Raw genomic sequence first — 24,961 nt, 5'->3', positions numbered from 1 at the left:
ATGCTGGGGAGAGCTAGGTTGGTCGCCTAGCTCAAGAAGATCCTCCATCGGTAGACGAAGCGTAGCGTTGATGGATCGTCGCCTGCTCGGCGCCGATTGAGAGGAGGTCATCGGGTCAGAAGCTTGAGCAGGGGGGACTAGGAGAATAGCAGACCGTGTTATCTTCCGTCGGGCCAGAGGCAGGGAAGTGGTTGGTCGAACGACGAGCGGCTCTAGTAGTTCAGCAAAAGAAGGAGTCCGATCAGAGGAAGTATCCTCCACTGTTGCGGGAGTGGCAGGAGACGGGGTACCCCCCCCCCCCTCTCCCGCGGAAGCTTGTACGACCGAAGTGGCGGAGCGAGAGGGCGCGCCCGTTTGGCGTCTCTTGTGGGTGAGCGGTACCTCATCGCCCGAGGACCACGAGCCCTCAGCGTGGTCGATGGGTGGCACTTCTCGAACCGGGCGTGGGTCAGCCGCCCCTCCTACGCTGGGCGTCCGTTCGGTTGTCCCCTCGCCCACAGTTGGGGTTTCCTCAACTGTACCTTCCCGCGAGCCGACAGGGGTCAAGCTGAGTCATTCCATCTCCTTGGTTGCGGCTGCTTCAATCTCGGCTTGCTTGACCTTCATTATGCTGACTGCCCGAGCGCGCATCATGATGTCGGCTGCAAAATAAGATAAGAATCAGTTAGACTCAAGGGAAGAAGGTTGAGGAATTTCATACCTAGGCTGCTCGAGAGCTTCGTTCGGATCAGACTTAGCCCGAACATGTACATCACACCCTCTAACAGCAACTTATGAATGTCGAACTTCAGGCTGGCCAGCATATTAGTAGCTTGGAGGTAGTCCGGCCGGATCTTGTACCTCTTCAAATCAGGTTGAGTAGGAAGCCCAACCTGCCATTTGGTTCGGAAGCTTGGCCGCTCGAGGAGTCTCAAAAAGAAGAAGTACTCCTTCTAGTGTTTGTTGGAGGAGGACATTTTGTCAAAAAAGACCAGACCGATACGGGATTGGAAAACGTAAGTGTTCAGCTCGGACTGTTTGGGGTAATAAAAGTAGTGGAAGACCTGAGGGGTCAGTGGAATATTGTGCACTCAGAATAACACTACCATGCCGCATAGCAAGCGGAAGGAATTGGGGACAAGATGGGTGAGCGGGACACGAAAGTAGTTGCAAACCTCGGTTATGAAAGGGTGGATGGGAAATTGAAGATCAACCACGAATTGGTCTCGGAAGAAACCGACTGTGCCGACCGGCGAGTCATTGGGCCGGTCGGATGGGGAGGCTAGAACTATTTTGTGGTCAGAAGGGATGTCAAATGTGTTTATCAGACTCGCGACGTCGCCCACGTCGAACCGAGTCTCTATGGTGGCATACCATAGACCGGGAGCGGGGTCGGACGGCTGCGAGGAGCTCTCCATTGCCAGGAAACGAAAAGGCAGAAGGTACGACGAGAAAGATGGCCGGAAAACACAGAAAACTGAAAAATACGATGGTGGAAAAGGAGCAGCGGGAAAGCAGCAATGGAGAAGGAGAGGGAAAGCTTATGAGAGGGAGAGGACCACCGCAAGGAGCTGGGGGTCGCCGCAGTAAAGAGCCAAGGTTCGCCGGAGCAAGCAAACACACAAATCGCCGGAGCACACAGCATACACAGAAAGCCGACACCTCGGCTTTATAAAGAATGGCTCGGCCGACCGGAGCCGTCCGATCTAGGGCACGGGAATCAAAGCGCACATTCAGCCGTTGAATTCGAACCGCCAAATGTCACATCAGCAGCTATCACCTCGGACGTGCGGCAGCTGCGTTGGCGACACGTAGCACCCTCCCACAGGGCAGCATTTAATAGGCGTGGGCGCGCGCTCGACCTCAATGGGGATGATTTACGCGTATTCCGAGGAGATTTGGGCGGCGTCAGCATTAACCGCCCGGCTTGCGCCCCTCCGGGAATGATGGGGATAAAATATCCAAGTACAAAGGCTCAATGTGCCGATCGGTAGAGAGAGATTAGTCCTACATGGGCCGATCGGGATTCAACCCACCTATTAGCTGATCGGCCAATCGACAACCTGACTACTTGTCCAGTCAGTCGAACTTGCAGCCTCCTTCGACTAGATTTGAGGGGGAGACACGTGGTCCGGTGGTAAGGTAGGGTCCGTTTGGCAGGAGGTCAAAGTTGTCAACGCCCTAGGCAGGCGTCCGATCGGGCGAGCTACCTTCTCGGTCAGCATGAAGGGTAGCCGGTCTGACACTCCGACAGCTCGGTCAGATACCGAGCTTTCGACGCTCATAAAGCTCAAGCAGGGAGGCACGAAGGCCGCGCGACTGTCCCGCTCGGCTAAACAGTGGATGCAGCCTCGACCCCGGCAGACAGGGCTCCCTTGCCCTATGGGGGGAGCCGGATAGCAGAGCATTGGCCGAGATGACGCTCGGCCCAACCATTGCATCACCCGGACGATAGACCGGTCGAGCGGCTCTCCCGCTCGACCCAATGAAAGACAAAAGGAGCAGTTGGCGAGATCTCCCTAGGGACTAGTGTCATCGACAGGTGGCATGGTCGACGACATGGTCAGACAGAGAATCGTACGGTGGAAACTTCCACTGTTACATCAGGGATATACTCGGGCTGTTAAGGTATGACATCAGGAACGCTTTTCTGATACATCCTTTCCAAGTATGCTTCGGGAAGCGTGCGCGCCTTGGGAAGCATGCATGTGCCTCCCGGAAGCCTTATATAAGGACCCCCAGGTTTCGACGGAGGTATATTCACTACTGTAGCTACAGTTACGCTGCTGCTCCTTTCTCTCTACTTCATTCTTTATTCGCTTACCGCCGGTGACTGACTTGAGCGTTGGAGGGCCATCGTCGGGGAACCCCTCCCTGGCTCGATACTAACGACTTGTGGTTAGACCCGACCCCGGGCCGGGTCTGGCCCGGACCCGGCCCGGGCCCGTAACCGGGTCAACGGGCCGGTTGCCTATTGACCCGGTTCGCCGGGTCGAACCGGAACCGGCCCGGCAAGTTGTCGGGCCGGTTCCGGTTCATTGGTTGTAAAATCGGTGGGTTGAACTGGCGGTTCAGCCGTAAATTTTTTTTTTTTAAACGGCTTGAACCGCCGGTTAACCGGCGGTTCATAGCCGTTGGAACCGCCGGTTAATCGGTGGTTCGTAGCCGTTGGGAGGGCTTTTTGGGTATTTTTTTTCAACGGTTATGATCATTTGACCGTTTTTTGATCAATGGCTATGATTTAGTGTCCGTTACTATCAAAACCTTATAAATAGAGAACTCATTTCATCATTTTTCACACACATCTTCTCTACTTTTAATCTCATTTTCGTATTCTCTCATCTCTACACGCTTTCGTTTTCAATTTTCAATTACAATGGAAGGAGGCCGCGGAGGTGCATCATCTCGAGCTCGGAAGGGAAAGCAAATAATGAATCCACGGGAGGAGGACCCCAACATTCAATCCACCGATGATGAGATCGAGCATCTTCCGAATCCGACACCCGAAACACAAGGAAGTACCGATGCAATTACTTCTAAGGTTCGGGAACTTCCTCCTCTAAAGTCTTCTATTTTCACTAAACATTTTGAGAAGGTCACTCTTCCGTCGGGAGAAATGCGTGCAAAATGTAAGCACTGCAATGCTTCCTACAAATTCCAAGCCGGCGGCGGCTATGAGTCGTTGAAACGACATGTAGAAACGAAGCACCCGACGGAATATGGACTCGACCGTTCTCAAACACAATTATCAAGATTTTCTTCAACTAGCAGTAGTACCGAGCGATTCCGGTTTATTTTTATATTCGGATAATAATTAAGAGAATCATTAGCTAAATTTGTTTCCGTAGAACATCTTTCTTTTAGTTTTGGATCTAAATGCACATTTGAAGATTTTTGTAAAGAATCTCTTAATTCATGTGTTAAGCGTGTTTATAGGACTACACTTACTCGTACAATTAAAAAATTAGTAAAACAAGGAAAAAAGAATTTAATTGATGAATTTAGTAAATTAGATAATAAAGTTTCTTTATGTTCCGATATTTGGAGTGATCATTGGCAAACACATTCGTATATGAGTGTGACTTGCCATTTGATCGATAACTCTTGGAACCTCCAAAAAAGATTATTAGCTTATAGAGTTTTTGATGAATCATATAATGCTCATAATATCGCACAATTATTATGTTTAATTTTAGAAGAATATGGTTTAACTCATAAAATATTTTCAATATCATTAGATAATGCTAGTTCTAATACCGCTTGTATAGATGATCTAAAATTTATTTGTCAACCTATTATTCGAGGTTTATTTTTTCATATTCGTTGTGTATGTCATGTTTTAAATTTATGTGTTCAAGATGGTTTAAAAATTTTAGAAAGTTATATTAAACCAATTAGAATTGCAATTTCTTATTTATGGTCTCATCCATCTATAATGAAACAATGGGGTAGGTTTTGTAAAATTAATGGAATGAGACCTAAAAAATTTCCATGTGATGTACCAACACGTTGGAATTCAACATACCAATTATTACAAGATTCATTTCAATATAAAGAATTATTATGTTCATTTTTTGCACAAAACACTAATACTAATATATATTTATTTTCACAACAATGGAATATTTGTAGTAGTATTTGTGAAATTTTAAAAGTATTTAATGATGCAACCGAACAACTTTCCGGTGTTTATTATCCCACTGCTCAATTAGTTTTAGAAAGTTTTTCTAATATAGTATTAGGTTTAAATGAACATATTAATAATGAATCTTTATCTCCTTGTATCTTAGCTATGAAAACTAAATGGGAAAAATATTTTTATTTAATTCCTGAAATTTATTTAATTGCATTTGCTTTAGATCCTAGATTTAAATTAGAAGTTTTACAAGAAATGTTAACTTTATATTATGACGCTTTAATTCCAATTAAAGATTCTTCTTCTCCTGATCCAGTTAATATTATATATAATGTTAGAATTTATTTATATGATATTTATAATCAATATTATGCAAAATATGGAACATAAATAAATATTTTTGAAATTCAACAAACTACTAGTAGTAATTTAAAACTTACAAAAGCACAACTCTTATTAAAAGAACGAACAAAACGTCCACGAGGATCCTCAAGTTCCACACAGGAACTTGAGAATTATTTTACGACTTCTTTTAATTTTAATGAAGCAGATAGCGAAAACTTCGATATCTTAAAGTGCCACAGAAGGCTCAAAGCTTTCCCGTTCTCTCCGTGATCGTAAAAGAAATTTTAGCTTGTCCAGTGTCAACTGTTGCTGTGGAGCAGACGTTCAGTGCCGGCGACAACATATTAGATGAACGACAATCAACTTTGTCTCCCGACTCATTGGAAGCCCAAGCATTACTGGACGATTGGATCAGAGCGGAGAAAATAATCCAAGGAATGCAACTTTCAGATGACGAAGTTGAAGATTTTGATACTGAAGGAACAAATACGACAAGAACAGGAAATGGAAGTGAATGAAAATGTAAAAGGATAAAAATGTAAAAGAACTACGTGGGCTTTGATTCCTCTAAAGGGATACGTAAGCAACTTAAATAAGTGCAAGCCCTTTTTTCAATAAATTTTAATTTCTAATTTTTAATGTTTAATTTTTAATTTTTATTTTTTTTTAACATATTAATCTTGAACCGTGGCGAACCGTGAACCGAACCGTGAACCGACGGTTCTGAACCGTGAACCATAACCGTCTTGGGCGGTTAAGGTTAAGGGTCGTGGTCAGGTCTACTTGTGGTTGCAGGCTCAGCTTGTCAGAGATCCATGTCTTCAGTCGACATCCAGTCAACGTGAACGCCACCTTCCTAGCATCCGTCGACTCACTCTCGGACAAGACCAAATAGACTAAAAATATAATTTAGAAATCAAATGTGAAAATGAAAACATATTTCCATATATTTAAAGGCTAGTAGATAAATCATAATTATGAGATAATTATAAATTTAGATTATTATGGTAATATCCAAATAGGTATTAATAATATCCTAATCTAAATCATAATTATGAGATAATTATAAATTTGGATTATTATGGTTATATCTAAATAGACCCTAATCATAATTATGAGATAATTATAAATTTAGATTATTATGGTAATTTCCAAATAGATCTTAATCATAATTATAAGATATTTATAAATTTGGATTATTATGGTAATATCCAAATAGATCTTAATCATAATTATAAGATATTTATAAATTTGGATTATTAATAATATTATAATATATTGATAATATATTATCCGTTATTTCTAAAAGGTAATATATATATATATATATATATATATATATATATATATATATATCTGTTCTAGTATCAAGTGGAGTGAGTCAACGTTTTCATGTATTGAAAATAACGTAGAGAAAAGATACATTTGATTTCAAGTGTTTTTATTTTGAAGTGTCCACACACCGTCGTCGGTGGGAAGAATTGTGTAGTGGAAGATTGTGGTTTTTATGCACCTCGGATTCACAAAAGGGAAGAAAACTACGAGAGATTAGTTTTTACAAAATATTAATTTATTTCATAAATTTAATTTCATCATTAGTTTATATTCATATGTTCATTTATGAAATTATGTAATCGCTTCTGCTGTAATTCGATTGGATCAAATTTGTAAAATTGTTAAAACCGGAATTGTTTCGGAGTCCAAACAATTTCCAACAAGGATGCCATCCGTCAGTACTACATGATCATCCAGTTTCCATTTTGATTTCTTCAAGATTTTGGTCTCCTAGCTAGCATCTCTTCCTTCATTTTAAGGCTTGAGAGGACTCAATCATTTTATTATCAGCTTCAACCTTGGACTCAATCATCATTTCCGTCTATCTATCTTTTAGAATAGCATTTTTAATCATTAATTCTCAACTTTCAAAAATTCAGTAGACAAAATCTAACTAGAAACAATTTGTAGGATATCACAAAGTTAAATTAAAGCATCCCAAGTTAGGTAGGGCATTAGCCTTACAAATTGCTAATACCATTATCATCCTAGTCACCTTAACACAAGCAAGCATAAACCAACTAACTTGCACTGTCTCTTTACTTTTATGTTAAATGAAAAATAATCTCACACGTGAAAAACATAGCATTTAAGACTAAAACAATAAATTGTTTTCTCACCCATTTTAATTTCAATTTAGTTAGATCTCATTTTAAAGATGATGATAGTGTGACTACATTGTTCAAAACAACCACATTTTAAAGCATTTAAGCATATGCAGAGATAAGTACATGAGTCACAGTGGTTCCCCGTTTTTGCTTGCACGTTATTAACATCTTCCTTTCCTAATTCCCTTCACAAAGACAAAAACACAAGGAAACAATGCCCCAAAGCAAGTATTATATCCACATCATGAAGAAACGCAAACCTCTTCCCCACGCCTTTAAATTCCTCAGCTGCCTTGTGAGAGCATCCACAGTGGTTAAACCTCATTGTGAGCTCCTTCGTTGCCACATTTGCGCCACATCAAAAGTTAAAAATCCCATACCTCTTTCCACTATCAAAAAACCTCTCAACAACTTTTTCATGGGTCCCACACTTTTCATTATATATATTTCATTATCTCTTTTTCATATTTACATTTTATATAATTAAAATTTAATAAAATTTAAATTCATAAATTACTAACATAAAATAACTTTCATAATTAAAAAAATTACATAAATATCACAATACATATATCGCAATTAATAAATTATTTTTTCACTGATTACAATTATAGCGTGCCCAGATATACTCAACTAAGTCGGCTCGAAGTTGATGATGTAACTGATTATCACGTAGCTCGTAATTTCTACGGATATATGCTTGGAATTCTTGAGTGGAGCCTTGAAATATTTGTGATTGAGAATCTCCTTCATCGTCCGACCAATTGACTACTGCATCTCCCTCATTCTCAATAATCATGTTGTGCAAAATAATACAGGTATACATGATGTCCTTCAAATTATCCTTGTACCAAAATCGTCCTGGACCTTTTATCATTGCCCATCGTGATTGGAGCACCCCAAATGCCCTCTCGACATCTTTTCTCGCAGCCTCCTGTCGTTCCTTAAATATTTTTCTTTTAGGATCCTGGGGACATGGAAAGCTCTTGACGAAAGTAGCCCATTCTGGATAGATCCCATCGGTCAGATAGTATCCTTTTGTATATTGTGTATTATTAATCGTGAAATTAACCTCTGGTGCATTCCCTTGTAAGACGTCGTTGAATAATGGTGATTCATTAAGCACATTGATATCATTGCGTGACCCTGCAATCCCAAAAAAGGCATGCCATATCCACAAGTCCGAAGATGCAACGGCTTCGAGCACAATTGTTGGGACGCCATGATCTCCTCGAGTAAACTGACCTTTCCAAGCGACGGGGCAATTTTTCCATTGCCAATGCATACAATCAAGACTGCCCAACATGCCAGGGAAACCATGTCTCTGCTCATGCATTTCAAGCAAGTGTTGGATATCAGCAGCATTAGGTCTTCTTAAATATTGGGCACCAAACACTTCAATTACACATCGGCAAAAGTTGAATAAACATTGGATGACAGTTGTTTCAGCAATCCGTAGATACTCATCATAATGATCAGCAGGGGCTCCATACGCCAATTGACGAATAGCCGCTGTGCATTTCTGAAGTGGTGACAAACCTTTTTTCCCTGCTGCATCGACCTTCCATTGAAAATATTCGGAATGATTTTTCACGGCATCAACTATACGAAGGAATAACTCTTTTTTCATTCGAAATCGACGTCGAAATATTTCATCAGGATATACCGGATCATCAGAAAAGTAATCATTGAAAAGACGAGCATGCCCAACTTCACGATCCCGATTCAAATACCTTCTCCTCTGTGTTCTACTGGAAGAACTTTGAGCTCTTTGATGTACCGTTTGTCGCTGCTCATATAGTTGGAGCATTCTTCGTTCATCTATATCCTCCGCATCTTCCGCCAATTCATTTCTCCAGAATTCCTGAAGCATAGATCGATCTGGATTGTGAGTCATTGGAAATAAATCAAGATATTTTTGTGGTTGAAAAATATAGAGAATTGAGGAAAGAAATCGAAAGCAAAGATAACAAGGAGATGAATGAAAAATATAAAATCGATCATGTATTTATAAAAAAAATAAATTAAAAAAAAAATAATTATGACCGTTGAACAACGACTAAAAATTAGCCGTTGCCCAACGGCTGTTCTCACTTAAATGAGAAGCAGATTTAATTATCAAGTTTTTTGTTTTTGTTTTTAATTATTAAATAAAAAAAAATAAAAAAAGATGAAGAAGCGGCTCCACAGCGGCGGAGCCGCTTCTTCATTTTAATCAAAAAAACCTCCCTCCACTATGGGAGGGAGGTTTTTCATCCCATCCACGTCACAGTGGGAGCTCGGAAAGAGCTCCCACTGTGGTTGCTCTGAAGGTTGCAATAACGTCTATCTCCCAGCTTTAACCATGGGAAACTGTGTCTCTTTGAGTCTGACAGCAACCCGCGGAGCGCCCTCTCTCTCTGCTTCCAAGGCCAGCAGGAAACTTTCCCCAATCGAATCGCATCCCTTTCATCTTCCATCGCCATTGCCATCTTTCCCACCAGGTGAATCAATCTCTGTGCGGATCAGTCATTAAGCAGGTGGTGATACAGCTTGGTCTGTTTGTAATCTTAGCTTGAAGGTGGTTTTCAGGTGGACAATTCGCCAAGGGGAGCATCGACCTCGGCGGCCTCGAGGTTCGCCAAGTCTCCAACTTCAGCAGCGTTTGGGCGACCCACGGCGGCGGCCCCGACGATCTCGGCGCCACCTTCTTCAGGCCTTCCTCACTCCCCGCCGGCTTCTCGCCCCTCGGCTACTATGCCCAGTCTAACAACCGCCCTCTCTTCGGCTGGCTTCTCGTCGGAAGGGCTATCGGCTCTGGCGGCGATGTGGCTCTCGCAAAGCCTTCCGACTACACCCTCCTATGGAGCAGCGAGTCGTTCAACAACCTCAAGCAAGATGGCCACGGCTACTTCTGGCTCCCGACGCCGCCGGATGGATACCGAGCAGTCGGGCTAGTCGTCACCGGCTCGCCGGAGAAACCACCTCTCGATGAAGTCCGCTGCGTGAGGAGCGACCTGACCGAAGAAGTGGAGAACGATGAGTATATTTGGAGCACCGACGGGTTCAACGTCAACGCTTCACGGCCGGCCGTGAGAGGCATCGCCGCCGCCGGCGTGCCGGTGGGGTCCTTTCTCGCTCAAGCAAATAATGGAATGGTCACAAAGTTAGCTTGTTTGAAGAACTCGGCGTCCAATTTCACCAACGCTATGCCGAATCTTAACCAAGTGGAAGCTCTCATGCAAGCTTACGCGCCGAAGATTTACTTTCACTCCGACGAGGAGTACTTGCCTTCCTCGGTGAATTGGTTCTTCGGTAACGGAGCTCTATTGTACCAGAGAGAAAACCAGAGCAATCCTTCAACTCCGATCGAGCCTGACGGATCGAATCTCCCACAGGGAGAATCCAACGACGGAGCTTACTGGATCGACCTGCCGGCCGAAGATGACCGAAAGAATAAGGTGAAGAAGGGGGACATCTCCAGCACCAAAGTCTACCTCCATGTGAAGCCCATGCTGGGCGCGACCTTCACCGACATGGCCATATGGATATTCTACCCCTTCAACGGGCCGGCAAGGGCGAAGGTGAGCTTCATCAACATCAAGTTGGGGAAGATCGGGGGGCACGTGGGTGACTGGGAGCACATGACTCTGCGGATCAGCAATTTCACCGGCGAGCTGCGGCGGGTGTACTTCAGCGAGCACAGCGCGGGGAGCTGGGAGGAGGCGTCGCAGGTGGAATGGGACGGTGCGACGAACAAACCGGTTGGGTACGCGTCGCTGCACGGGCACGCGATGTACGCCAGGCCGGGGCTAGTGCTGCAGGGGAACGCCAAGCTGGGGATCGGCATCAGGAATGACACCGACAAGGGGAGCAGCGTGGATAGCGGGGAGAGCTGGGAGGTGGTGGGGGCGGAGTACTTGGGAGTGGAGGCGCCGCCGTGGGTGAACTACATGAGGGAGTGGGGGCCGAAGATTAGCTACGACATTTCGAAGGAGCTGAAGAGAGCAGAGAGGCTGCTGCCGGGGAGGCTCAAGAAGAGTCTCGAGAGCATCATCCGGAGTCTGCCGGATGAGGTGCTGGGGGAAGAAGGGCCGACGGGGCCCAAGGAGAAGACCAACTGGGCGATGGATGAAAAGTAGAGATGATTATTGTTTTCAGTAGGATATGTAATTAATTAATTAATTAGTTATTATTAATGCCACGTAAACTACCAACCTGTAGAAGCCAAGCCAAATGGATGAAATTAATAAGACAAAGCAAACAGTAATTATGACTTGTTCAAATAGAGGAATGAATTCTGGGAGTAGGTGTAAATGATTGAGAACCATGGAAAGTTTCAGTTAGTCAACTACTAGTTGACACTACAATAATTCCACGAGTTTGAAAGCCCGCCACTTGAATATATTAGGTCAACTGTAGCTTTCGCCTTCTGAACACAATTAACAGCGATGCGTTCAAAATTTGCCTCCGTATAAAATTTTCTGTGATAACGTCGATGATCTGTATAGGTTAACACGCACTAGAGTGCGCTAGGGATGTCCGATAAGGCCTTCAATGATGGGGATTGGAATAAGAAGGAGAAGCCGGAGGAAGAATTAGTATTCCTTACCTCTTGATATGATTGGCCCTAGCTAGCACCATACCAACTGCTAGATCCCGAAATACGGATGTCGGTCGAAGGGGCATGTCTAGAAATGGAGTCAGTCATATGGCTTGTTGCGCCGTCGACGACTTGCGGTAGCCTTTCCAAACTATGGTCCATCTATCCAGGCTATACTGTCCAGCTATTGATTTTGCCAGGGATTTTCATATCGTGGGCGAATCTTTCAAATCGTAGCATACAGAATGCTAGTAAATCTCATCAAGGGTCGGTCCCTTGATAACTAGCGAGGCCTGAAGCAAAGGATGTTGCTCTTCCCGCATAGAGATAGGTGTTCAGGAAGAGGTTGAGCGTTCTGAAGGAAGGGAATGCTTGGGAGGTTGAACATGGTTGGCAGACATGGTGAGGCAACACAAGTCATCGAGCTCGTTGACGCGAAGCATCTACTATGTTGCTGATGAGGGCATCTCCTTGTACCAATCCTAATGAGCCAAAGGAGGGAGGGGCTCATCTAGGGGCGCAAATTTAAGTCGAATTTTGCCCCCATTGCTACGTCATCATGGTGCCCAAGACATCATGCCATGGCTGACGATGATTATTAAGGCATTCATAAATTATGGGAGTTCTCTAAAAACTTCCTTCAAATCATATTAATACCACATTAATACCACGTTAAAAATAAAAATTCTCACATACTCCTTCAATACAAAAAAAACCTCTCACTAATTTTTCTATAGGTCTCACATTTTCTCACAAATTATTATTTTTTAATATTTTAATATTTTTATTTAAAAAAACAAAATTAGAAAAAATAAAAAACAAAAATAAGAAAGGCAAGGAGTGGTGGCTCCCTAAACAGGAGCCACTTATGGCCGGAAATGAAAGAGCTCCCTCCCACCCATTATAAGAAGGAACTCTCTCACTTGAGTCGCATAGAAAAGTTTTCATTGGGGATATTCTTAATGAGAATGTGACAATTCCTCTCTCTTTGTTGATGACCTTGTATTTATTGCTTGATAGGACGTAAGCATCTCAAGGAGGATTTGCCCCTCCAAATTAAAAGCAAGTTAGGCCTAAACCTTCCATTAGCACGCAACATCCCCCCAACCATCTAATCTATGCGGCCTCTCCTTATCCTTCCGATGGGCATATAGGGCACCAAGGTGACGGCTCCGTGGAATTTGAGATTTTGACCCACCCTAATTAAGCGTCACTTTTACTACCGACATTAATGAGGAGAAGGCTTCGTGCATGCTTCCTCATGTGCTTCACTCTTCAATTCTTCTTCTGAGATCCCTCCGATCCTTCAACCCTGGCGATCCCCCGCCTTCTATAGTCCTTGTAAGTTCATTTGCCTCACTATTTTCCTTCACATAGGACATCATGGATAAGTGCCCCCTTTTCCTCAATCAGTTTAGCCCTTAGTATCTAGCCCTATCAAAATCACACCTCCAGATGGGCTTATAACATCAATAGAGGGCCCTTGGTTCCACCGTTGGGTATCATAAACTACCTTAACCAATAATATGTCCTTTTGCAACAACATCTTCCTTCCTTCCAATATTGAAATCACCATCCCAAGTTGACCGGCCACCCCATATTTCTAACCAATTTCTCAGTGGCCTCCATTTTCTCCTCCACTGATTCCTCCTAAAAGTCATCATGTATTTCTCTATATCCCTTAACCAGTTTGCTTCTAATTCTTTCCGCATCTTGGCCAACATGGTCATGTTATTCCAGTATTTTTAAATTCCTCTCTATTCCCATATCTTTCATCTCATCTATTAGCTAAAAATTATTGAGTCAAAGTCTTGTACTTTATTGCTTGACTTGAGTTCTATTCTTTCCCTAACATAGGTAGGATTAAAAAGTCGGATGAGTATAGACAAGTGTGTTGAGTCTTTCAAAATAACCAACCAACTTCTAGACAAGAACCTTTTGTATTATTTTAGCCTTTGCCATGAGAAGACTTCTTTGTGCATCCCTATAGGTAGTTTCCTTAAATCAATTTTGCACCTAAAACTTTTACTCATACAATTTCTTGGCAAAGGAACTAATGATGTAGTTCTTCGTATTGGCTAAGCAATTCCAAAAGAGGAAGTGGGATCCCAAGAACTTGAGGGAGGATTCCCTTGTCGTCTCCACTTGAGCGACCCACCTCCCTCATGAGAGAAGTCTCCCTTCCTTGTGGATCCACTATGGGCTAAGCTTCCTCCTTTAAGTGAGCCACCCCCACCTACTACCCCCCTTCAATTGCTATAACGGGGCCATGACTATGTCAAAAATCATGTATTGTGAGAGCACCCCTACGTCGCTTCGTCCCCTGGCTCAAATCCTATCTTCTCCTTTGTGACTCCTTTTATCCCTTTCAAAAGTTGGCCCTCAAAAGCCTATTCAATCCACATGCATAGACTTGTTCGACAGTCCTTCAACCTCCTTAGTTGGTGCTACCGATGATGAGGTCGACAACCCTCACAGTCAGTGTCACTCTAGCACCAATGACCATACTATAAGAAGAAGAATAGGGAGAGAGCAAGAAATAATATGAGAGAAATAAAATTTATTGTTTATTAATATTTGCCCTAAGGACAATATAATATATAATGTTCAAAAAATACTTGGTCAATTGACCAATTAATAAATAACAGAATTATTCTAAGAATAATTCTGAGAATTATTCTAATAACTATAATAGAATTATTAGAATAATCCAAATATTAATTTGATTTGATTTGGTGATTTGATCCGGTCAATTATGGTAATTTTCTTTTATCTTTCTTACCCCCCGATAAACTTAACGGGAGATCTTTGACGTTAAGTTTGCTTGCTAACTTGTTGAAACGTTATTTAGATAATAGCTTAGTAAAGATATCAGCGATTTGATCTTCAGCAGAAATATAAGAGACAAATAACTGCTGAGTTACCACACGTTCACGAACAAAATGAAAATCAATTTCCACATGTTTTGTATGAGCATGAAGGACTGGATTTGTTGTAAGATATGTTGTCCAATATTGTCGCACCAAATTTTTGGTGCAATATTTGATGCAAAATGAAGTTCAGAGAAAAGTGATTGAAGCCAAATAATTTTTGACGTTGTATTTGCTATAGCTTTATATTCTGCCTTAGTGCTTGAACGAGACACTGTAGATTACTTTTTCGAATTCCATGAGATAAGATTTCTTCCAAGAAATATTGCATATCCACTAGTAGAGAGTCTATCTTCAGGATAACTTGCCCAATCCGCATCACTATATGCATGTAAATCTCGAGACGATTGGTGATATAAAGGAAGACCATGTAGAATAATACCTTTGAGATAGCGAAGTATTCTTTTTACATTATCCCAATTTTGTTCAGTTGGAGCATGCATGAATTGACAAACACGATTTACCACAAAAGTAATATCAGGGCGTGTGATAGTGACATATTGTAAAGCTCCAACAATACTTCGATAAATCTGTGGATCAGATAGAGCAGGAGAGGATGAAGTTAGAGAGTTGTTTATAACAATTGGTGTAGAGACCGAGCGTGCTCCATCCATTTTGGCTCTTTGAAGAAGTCCAATAATGTATTTGCTCTGAGAGAGAAGATAGTCATCCTCATGTGGAATAAGCTCAATACTAAGAAAAAAAAATGAGCAATACCCAAATCTCGAGTAGGAAATTCTTGTTTGAGAAGACTTAATAAAGTTGTGATACCCTTGTGATCATTATTGGTTATCAGAATGTTGTCCACATAAATAAGAAAAATATTATAGATCCATTATTATATTTGTGAAATAGAGACAAGTCAGTCTCTGATCCAGAAAATCCTTAATCTTGTAACCAATTAGATAGTCGATGAAACCATGCACGAGGAGCTTGTCGAAGACCATATAAGGATTTCTTAAATTGGCAAACATGAGATGGAAATTGTGGATGAATGAACCCAGGTGGTTGCTCCATAAATATATTTTCCTCAAGATGACCATGGAGAAACACATTTGAAATGTCCAATTATCGTACAGACCAATTAGAACTAACAGTTATTGATAATAATAGTCTGACAGATGTAATTTTGATGACTGGGCTAAAAGTTTCATTAAAGTCAATACCTGGTCGTTGACTAAATCCTTTAGCTACAAGTCGAGCTTTGTGCCGTTCAAGAGAACCATCAGCTCGATGCTTAAGAAGGAATACTCATTTAGAGCCCACAATTACATTCGTTGAGGGAGTGCACGGAACTAAACTCTATGTTTTATTTCGAAGAAGTGCATCAAATTCTGTAGTCATTGCACTACGCCAGTTTGGATCCTTGCTTGCTTGTGTAAAATAAGTTGATTCAATAGATTTTGAAGAGACCACTAGAGCTCGTGGAAGGGGATATCGAGTTGCATTTGGTGGGCAACGCTCATAAATATCACTAGTGGGAAGCATGCTACGAGGAGCATTATCATCTGAATCACTTGTTGATGGAGACGAGGAAGTAGACTGACATGGTGATATAGATGACAGACTTGCATTATCCGAGGATCCGGAACTAGAGAGCATATTATTTTCGACCGGCGAGGCTTCCAAGATTGGAGCAACAACTTGAGGTGATTCTGATGGTATAGGGGAGGTATTAGAGAGGTCCGGAGTAGGACCTAGGATGCCATCACTTTTGACAATATTAGGTGACATCAAGAAGGTGTCACTTGTATCTGGAGGAGAGATCGAAGAAGCTACTGAAAAAGGGAATAGAGACTCATCAAAAGCAACATGCCGTGAAATATAAATTTATCCTATTAGTATATGTAAGCAATGATAACCATGGTACAAATTGTTATAACCAAGAAAAACACAATGTAGTGAATGAGAGTCAAGTTTGTGTTTAGAATAGGGGCGTAACCATGGATAACATGCACAATCAAAAATTCGAAAGAAAGTGTAATCAGGGGTTTGATTATAAAGTTTTTCAAAAGGACACTTATGATTGAGCAATGGAGTAGGAAGTCGATTTATGAGATATATTGCAGTGCTAACAGCTTCATCCCAAAATTTACGTGGAACTGATGCATGATGAAGAAGAGCTAATGCAGTTTCAACTATATATCTATGTTTTCTCTCAACAGAGCCATTTTGTTCTGGAGTGTGAGGACAAGAAACTCGATGAACAATTCCACAAGAGACAATATGACGATGAAGAGCTTGATATTTGTCTTTCGTCTCCCCAATCAGAATGAAAAGAGAGTATTTTACGATTAAAATATCGTTCAACTTGAATTTAAAAATTATAGAATATATCAAATAAATCAGATTTCCTTCTCATAGGATAGAGCCAAGTATATTTACTAAAATGATCAATGAATGTAACATAATATTGAAAACCTTGATTCGACAAAATAGGTGCAGCGCCCCAAACATCAGAATGAATTATTTCAAGTGGAAAATTATGTTGGGGATCGGACGGCCGGCTTGAAGGGGGGTTGGATAGACGGCGCCCCCAAATACTCGCTTCTTTCTACAACGTTAGTGCGCAAGCGGAAATGCAAACAAAGCAAGTAGAAAGCTAAATACTAAAGGAAAGAATGCAAACCAAGCTACACGATCATTTACGTGGTTCGGAGATAAAGCTCCTACTCCACGGCGTGTCCGTAAGGTGGACGATCCCTATCCGTCGGTGGATTACTCCCCGGAAGACCTCCGGCTAGCTCACGTAGCTCCTTGAGGGTGGAGAAACCTCACCACAACTCTCACAAGAACTTCTTATAAGCTAGGGCACGGTAGACTACTAATAGGGGTTAACCACCTCTATTTCGTCAACTCTAACCAAGCTCCCAAGCTTTGGTTATATAGGTCGCGAGTTGAAAACCCAGCCTACCAGTCGACTGCTAAAACATGCAGTCGACTGCTACAGTATTGCTACAGTAGCGCTACAGTACTGCTACAGTAAAACCCTAAAACTAGGATTTTACTCCGAGTACAATCTCTCATGCACTCGTACCCTCACCCTTATGACTCATTTGACACTTCATTTGCAGCTTTGACCTCTTGCCTTCAAGCCTACTTCCTTTGGCTCTCGTCCCTCAGATGCATTCAAGCTCGCGGCTCATCCCCAATGCCATCCTTCGCGTATGCCTCGAAGTCGCTTCCCTCGGCCCTTGTCCTCGCTGCCTTGTCCACGGTCCCTCGGATGCTCCATCCTTCACCGGACCCGAAGCCATCAACCTGAGTCATATGTATATCCTGCAAACCTGCACAACTCAAATACACATATCAAATACAAGGGTGAACCTAACTTAAACTCTTTGCCCAAACACCAAAACACATGGTCACATGGATCATTGGGATTGCTCCAACAAATTAGAAATATGATCTAATGAAGAGAAAGATAGTTTATGACTTTTAGATTCCATGTAGGCCTTACATGAATGAGATGGAGAGGAGGTAATGGAAGTAGGTAAACCAAATCTATTGATGATTAAATGAATAATACGAAAGGAAGGATGACCAAGTCGAGCATGCCAAGCTAGTTTATTTGTGTGTTCACCAACAAAAGCTTTGATCGAAGAATTCTGAAGATAGTAGAGGCCATTTTTTATTCTCCCATAAAATACAATAGCATTTGTTCCTCTATCCTTTATAAGATAATGATTATGGTGAAATTCAAAAATGACATTGTTATCAAGACAAAACTGATGTGTAGAAAGTAAATTTTTAGTGATAGATGGAACATGAAAGGCATTGCGCATGTGAAAAGTTTGATTAGATAAATGAACATATGTGTTTCCAAGATTAGTAATTTGCAAACCTGAACCATCACCTACTTGAACCATATCTGAGCCATAATATGATATTACGTCTGTAATGATATTATAATCTGATGTGACATGATGAGTTACTCCAGTGTCAATATACCAATCAGTAGATGAAAATTCTAGGGTTTTACTACAAGTAGGCACAGATGAGAGGACTTTAGGATATACTTGTGAAATAGATGGTTGTCTTGAGGCTGTAGGACCACCAATGAAATTTGAGTCAAATGGGCTAGGACATTGAATATCAAAATGTCCAATTCTGAGATAAATTTTATATTTTACCCGAGACCAATCAAGTCTTTTAGGGCATATATTTCCAGTATAACCAACGATGTGACAAATCTGACATCGGTCTGAACTGTACTTTTAACCTCTTTGATGTCGTTGAGTATTTGACATCTAAAGTAAAAATAACTTGTCCAGCGGCAACTGTTGGACGACATCACAAGAAAGAGCTTCTACCTTGTGGTCGATGGCCATGGAAAAAAAAACATAGAGACAAAATCGTTAAGGAAACTTTTTTTTTGGAAGAGAAATATAGAGATTAAGGAAGAGGAAAGAGAAACAAAGGGGTTGACGGCAGAAGAAAACAGAGAAAAAACAAGAAAAAATAAAATACGTAGGAAAGAAGAAGAGGCTTGAGGGGATTTTTTTTTAAAAAAAAAGGTTCGTCATTTATTGGATCTCCGCCTCAAGAAGTTGAGGGAAGATAAAAAGAGATGACTCTGATACCATGTAAGAAGAAGAATAGGGAGAGAGCAAGAAATAATATGAGAGAAATAAAATATATTGTTCATTGATATTTGCCCTAAGGACAATACAATATATAATGTTCAAAAAGTACTTGGTCAATTAATCAATTAATAAATAATAGAATTATTCTAAGAATAATTCTAAGAATTATTCTAATAACTATAACATAAGTATTAGAATAATCCAAATACTAATTTGATTTGATTTGGTGATTTGATCCGGTCAATTCTGATAATTTTCTTTTATCTCTTTTACATACAACATTAAGGCCACAAACTAGTAGCATTGACTCATGTGAAGAATGTTGGTTAGTCCTAGGAAAACGTACCGGTTCCACTGTACAAAAATTTTGTACAAGTGTCGAACCTTTCCTTAAATAACCTATTGTGTTCTTTAGAAGTTAAATTAGGAATCGCAGACGGAACTTAACATCATTGATTCCAAATTTAACTTATCTGTTCTTAATGGTTTAGATTTGAATCGCAAGCGGAACTTAACACTATTGATTCAAATCCACCTATGTTATTAATTCCATTAAATATTAATTTCCAAAATTGGCTTCTAGGACTGCATGGCGAGGCACATGACCTTCTTGGATATGGGATCAACCACCACCGCTTAGACAAAGCCTTTTAAGGAAAACTAATATTTAATTTCCTTAAATAACTCTAGGTTAACCAAAAAGAACAATCGAATCACAAATTTGAAAAATAAAGAAAACAAAAAACTCAAAAAATAAATTCGAAAAACTAGATCTAATGTCTCTTGTGTTTGGAATTCCTACAAAAAGAAATAACTAGCATGATGCGGAAAACAATTGCTAATTATACCTTCTCTTTGTATGCTAATGACCTCGAGATCTTCTGCCGTATTCCTCGTCTCGCCTTGGACATCGTGTGGGCGACGATCCTCCAAGATGAACACCACCCAAAGAGCTTTCTTCTTCCTTCTCTAAAATCCGACCACCACCACCAATTTAGGAACAAAGAGAGCAAGGGAAAGGGAAGGGGAGAGATCCGGCCATCATGAGAGAGCACAAGCAAGAGACTAGAATTAGATGCCTTCTTCTTCTTCTCCTTCTCCTCCTTCTTGTATCCGGCCACTTAAAGGAACCACAAGCAATATGTGGTCGGCCCTAGCATGATAAAGAGCTAGGGGCCGACCCTAAAGAGGAGACTAGAGAAAAGAAAGAAAAATAATTCATTAACCCATGAAGCCTCTTCTCCCCTTCTTTTATAATACTTGTCCAAGGCAAATAGCGAAATTTTTTTTACAAAAATTAAAATCTTCCTCATGTTTTTCCTTTTTCCTTTTTATTTTTCCCTTTCTTTCCTCTTGTTTGAATCAATCACCAATCATAGATTAGTTTTAATTTGATTGGATGATGATTTAATCCTATTGGTCGACCCCTTGCTTGGGCACCAAGCAAGGGTGGCCGGCCCCTATAAGGAAGGAAATATATTTTTTTATATAAAATTTTACAAGAAGAAATCCTATTATAAAATTTTACAAGCTCTTTTTCAATTTCCTAAAGTAGGAGTTAAAAAAGGAAAGTTTTAAAAATTAAAACCATGTTTAAAATTTAAAACTTCTCTTATAAAATTTCTTTTTTTAACATGGTGATAGAAAATTTAAATTTTAAAACTTCTCTTCCTTTTTTTTCTAAACCATGAGGATGGTTAAAAAATGAAAGTTTTAAAACTTTTAAACTTTCATTTAAAACATGTGGCCTAATTCAAATAAGGAAAGTTTTAAATTTTAAATTTTAAATTTTAAATCTCTCTTTTAAAACTTGTAGTTTTCTACAAAGAGAAGATTTTAAAAATTCAAAACACCCCCTCTTATTTGAAATATTGTGGACGGCCCTTCCTATGCTTGGACACCAAGCATAGGGTCGACCCTCTTGAGAGGAGATGTGGCCGGCCATTGCTTGGTCACCAAGCAATGGACCAGCCCCCTTCTTGGACACCAAGATGGACCTTTCTTTGGATGAACATGAGGGTTTAATGAGGCTACGACAGGGACCTAGAGGAGAAATTGGTTTTGGCCTTTCGATGAGCTTGAGTATCCCGTGTTCGCCCCGAACACACAACTCAAGTTCATCGATAATAACTCATTCCACAATAGAGTTATTATCGTACTACCGCACCAATCCCAAATTACATTATGGGCTCCTTCTTATCATGAGTGTGTTAGTCTCCATGTGTTTAAGATAACGAATGCCCACTAATTAAGTAAGTTACTGACAACTCACTTAATTAATATCTAGCTCCAAGAGTAGTACCACTCAACTTCATTGTCATGTCGGACTAAGTCCACCTGCAGGGTTTAACATGACAATCCTTCTGAGCTCATCTTGGGGACATTCTCAACCTAGATAACTAGGACACAGATTCCTTCTATAATCAACAACACACACTATAAGTAATATCATTTCCCAACTTATCAGGCTTATTGACTTATCGAGTTAAATCTCACCCATTGATAAGTCAAAGAAATAAATACTAAATATATGTGTTTGTTATTATATTAGGATTAAGAGCACACACTTCCATAACAACGAAGGTGTAGTTCTTTTATAAAGTCAGTACAAAAAGAACTTACATAAAATGGTCCTACTTAATACACTTGGAGTGTATCAGTGTCATTTATTAGTTAAGATAAACTAATACTTAATTACACTACGACTACTTCAACAGTTTGTTCCTTTCCATCTTAGTCGCGAGCAACTGTTTATAATTTATAAAGAACCGACAACATGATCTTCTGTGTGTGACATCACACACCATGTTGTCTACTATATAAATTAATTGAACAAATTACATTTAACAAATAAATGTAGATATTGACCACTGTGGTTTTTTATTTCTAAATAAATATTTATACAAAAGATAGGCTTTTAGTATATACTCTAACAGTGAAGAAGGCTACCCTTGAGATGTTGGATTGGGTTTCCCTACTAGAGAGGAGCTTTAGCTCAAAAAATCTCTTTATCCATCTCCTTCCCCATCCTTACCCTTCCTTTTTCTTGTTGATGTAATCGACCTTTATGGGTTTAAATATTTGACAATGTACCCAAGTATAGTTAGTTTGACTAAGGGTTAATTCAAACAGGACTAGATGTTTGGAAGAGAGATGTCTAGTTAGGACTAGATGACTAGCAAGGATAAGTCCTAACCGAAGGTTAGACAGGTCAAAAGTCGGGTCATAGTGAGTGAAGGTAGGTGGTTGAAATCTTGGTGAGTGAAGTCAAACCCTAATGAGTGAAGCCAGGTAATGAAAATCCTGGTGAGTGAAGTCATGACCTAGTGAGTGAAGCTAGGTGGTGGAAGTCCTAGTGAGTAAAGTTAGGCCCTAGTAATTGAAGCTAGGTGGTGGGAGTCCTAATGATTGAAGCCAGACCCTGGTGAGTGAAGTTAGACAATGGAAGTCCTAGTGAGTAAAGTTAGGCAACCCTAGGGGGAGGTAACCCTAGGTAATGAGAAGTCTTAAAGAAGTAAACTTCAAGTATATGTGACCAACTGGTTTTCAGTCGACCACATGCGGTTAATCAGACCAGTGAATTCTTAATGCTGCTAACATTAGTTTACCTTACTATTGTTGATACAGTCTGACCTGGCTGTTGTTTTGATGTTGACACTGATTTAAGTTTGTATCAGATGTTAATTGAACTCGGATTGATTATTGATTAAGGTTGATCATGTGGAAGGAAAAAGTCCAAGTTGGAAACTTGGCACGCGAAGTCGGAGAGGGCTCGGTAGCTCGTTCTCCGGACTAGGTCGGAGAGGGCTCGGTAGCTCGTTCTCCGGACCAGGTCGGAGAGGGCTCGGTAGCTCGTTCTCCGGACTAGGTCGGAGAGGGCTCGGTAGCTCGTTCTCCCGTCAGAGAGGGCTCGTAGCTCGTTCTCCGGACGACAGTCGGAGAGGGCTCATGCTCGTTCCCGACTCAGGCCGAGAGGGCTCGGTGAGCTCGTTCTGGACCGGCCCGAGAGGCTCGGGCTCTCGTTCTGACTAGGTCGAGAGGGCTCGGAGCTCGCTCGGACCGGATTAGGTCGAGAGGGTTCGTGAGCTCGTTCTCGACCAATCCTAGTATCACATAGCGTTGGATCGGTCAATGCACCGATCTAGTGATACTTTGATGACCGATCGGTCCATGCACCGATCTAGTGAGGTTAATTTTCTCGATCCGGTGACCGATCGAGAAACACTCGAGCACATTGAGTAATCTGATCGGTCTCAGACCGATCAGGGCCTCGCTGTGTCACTGGATCGATCGTAGACCGATCGGGAGAAAATGTCGCAAGAAGGGTTGGATCGGTCTATGGACCGATCCATCTAATCGATCGGTCCGCCACGATCGATCGACAGCTCGACCGATCAGCCGTTGTCCGATCGGTCAGGGTCTGTGATCGGTCTGGCCGACCGATCCACGCTAAGTTCATTGTACATGCGCTTTCTCCGATATTTTCCGATTCCCACTTTTTTGCCCATCTCTGCTTAACCTTCTGTGAGTCTTTGAATACAAGTTGCGGTACCATACGGCTTAGTTTCAAATTAAGCCTCATCAAAGGAATGAGACAAAGGATCTTTCCACTGCTTTCTCTGCGTCAAATGCATTTGAAGCAGCAACGGCTACAGGTTGCGATTGGCTGTGTTTCTGGCAGTGATCAGGCGACGATTGGCTTAACTCCTGGTGATTGGTTCGAGCTCAGAGGCACCAGTGAAGACCGTGGTTCTATTGGTGTGAGCTCAGAGAATCAGAAGAGGAAGAGAAGTGATTGGCGACGCCGTAGCTTGCAGCAGGGATTCGGTGCAGGTTGGCAGCGATCCGGTGCAGGCTGATCGAATGCAGAGACATAAGAAGCAGTGTATGCTGAAAAGAAAAAGTGAACGAGAAGCAAGTAAAAAGTTGTGTGTTTCGGTTGAGAGCTTGCTGTGTTCTTGGACTCTGTCTTCATCATCTTCGTGGCTGTGAGCTTACTTCGATTTTCTTTGAGCCACTGTGATCTGTAAGTCTTGTGTGCTTCATTTTAAATCTGTTCGAAGACTTTGTGGAGAGGTTTCTCCACCGAGAAGGAGAGCTTCATTAGCCGGAGTCATCCGGGGTGTGATCTACCGAAGATCAAGGGCTCGTCCACCTTACGGACACGCCGAGGAGTAGGGGCAAGTTATCCCCGAACCTCGTATATCTTGTGTTAGTGGTGCTTGGTTCTTTTCTCGTATAATTTCTTTTTGTTTGCTTATTTTCCGCTGCGCTAACAAACTCGCTTAGAATTTTTGTGAAAAGATTAAGATTTTGGTGGAGGCTATTCACTCCCCCCTCTCTAGCCATCCAAAGGATCCCAACAAGTGGTATCAGTGTCTGGTGCTCTTCATCTGGACTAACATCCTAAGGAGCAAGAAGATGACCATGAAGGAAGGATTCAGCACCAACAGACCACCCTTCTTCGATGGAGCAGATTTCCAGTATTGGAAGAGCCGCATGGAGTATTACCTCAAGACTGATACCTCCATGTGGTTCTCGGTCAAGGAAGGATTCACACCACCGAAGGACGAAGAAGGTAAGGAGCTCGATTCATCAAGGTGGTCTACCGAACAAACTCGTAAAGGGCAAGCCGATGCCAAGGCGGTAGTCACCTTACAATGTGGGATTGCCAAGGACCAACTCGTCAAGGTAGGTCCATTCTCGAGTGCAAAAGATTTATGGAACAAGCTTATCGAGCT

General features: G+C 41.5%; 2 protein-coding genes across 2 annotated transcripts; one reads left to right on the top strand and one right to left on the bottom strand.

Moving 5' to 3' along the window:
• Positions 1–7,456: 7,456 nt before the first annotated feature.
• Positions 7,457–9,063, bottom strand: LOC121968258 (putative nuclease HARBI1). Its single transcript, XM_042518709.1, has one exon. The coding sequence runs from the start codon at positions 9,017–9,019 to the stop codon at positions 7,718–7,720; it is 1,302 nt and encodes a 433-aa protein (XP_042374643.1). The 5' UTR covers positions 9,020–9,063; the 3' UTR covers positions 7,457–7,717.
• A 312-nt stretch (positions 9,064–9,375) lies between these two features.
• On the top strand, positions 9,376–11,367 carry LOC121968257. The gene is made up of 2 exons (XM_042518708.1): positions 9,376–9,605; positions 9,694–11,367. Exons 1-2 carry the CDS (start codon positions 9,467–9,469, stop codon positions 11,241–11,243), a joined length of 1,689 nt encoding a protein of 562 aa, XP_042374642.1. The 5' UTR covers positions 9,376–9,466; the 3' UTR covers positions 11,244–11,367.
• Positions 11,368–24,961: the final 13,594 nt, after the last annotated feature.

This window comes from Zingiber officinale, chromosome 3B (genome assembly GCF_018446385.1).
Source record: "Zingiber officinale cultivar Zhangliang chromosome 3B, Zo_v1.1, whole genome shotgun sequence".
Taxonomy (NCBI): domain Eukaryota; kingdom Viridiplantae; phylum Streptophyta; class Magnoliopsida; order Zingiberales; family Zingiberaceae; genus Zingiber; species Zingiber officinale.
This window is presented reverse-complemented; position numbering and strand designations above follow the sequence as displayed.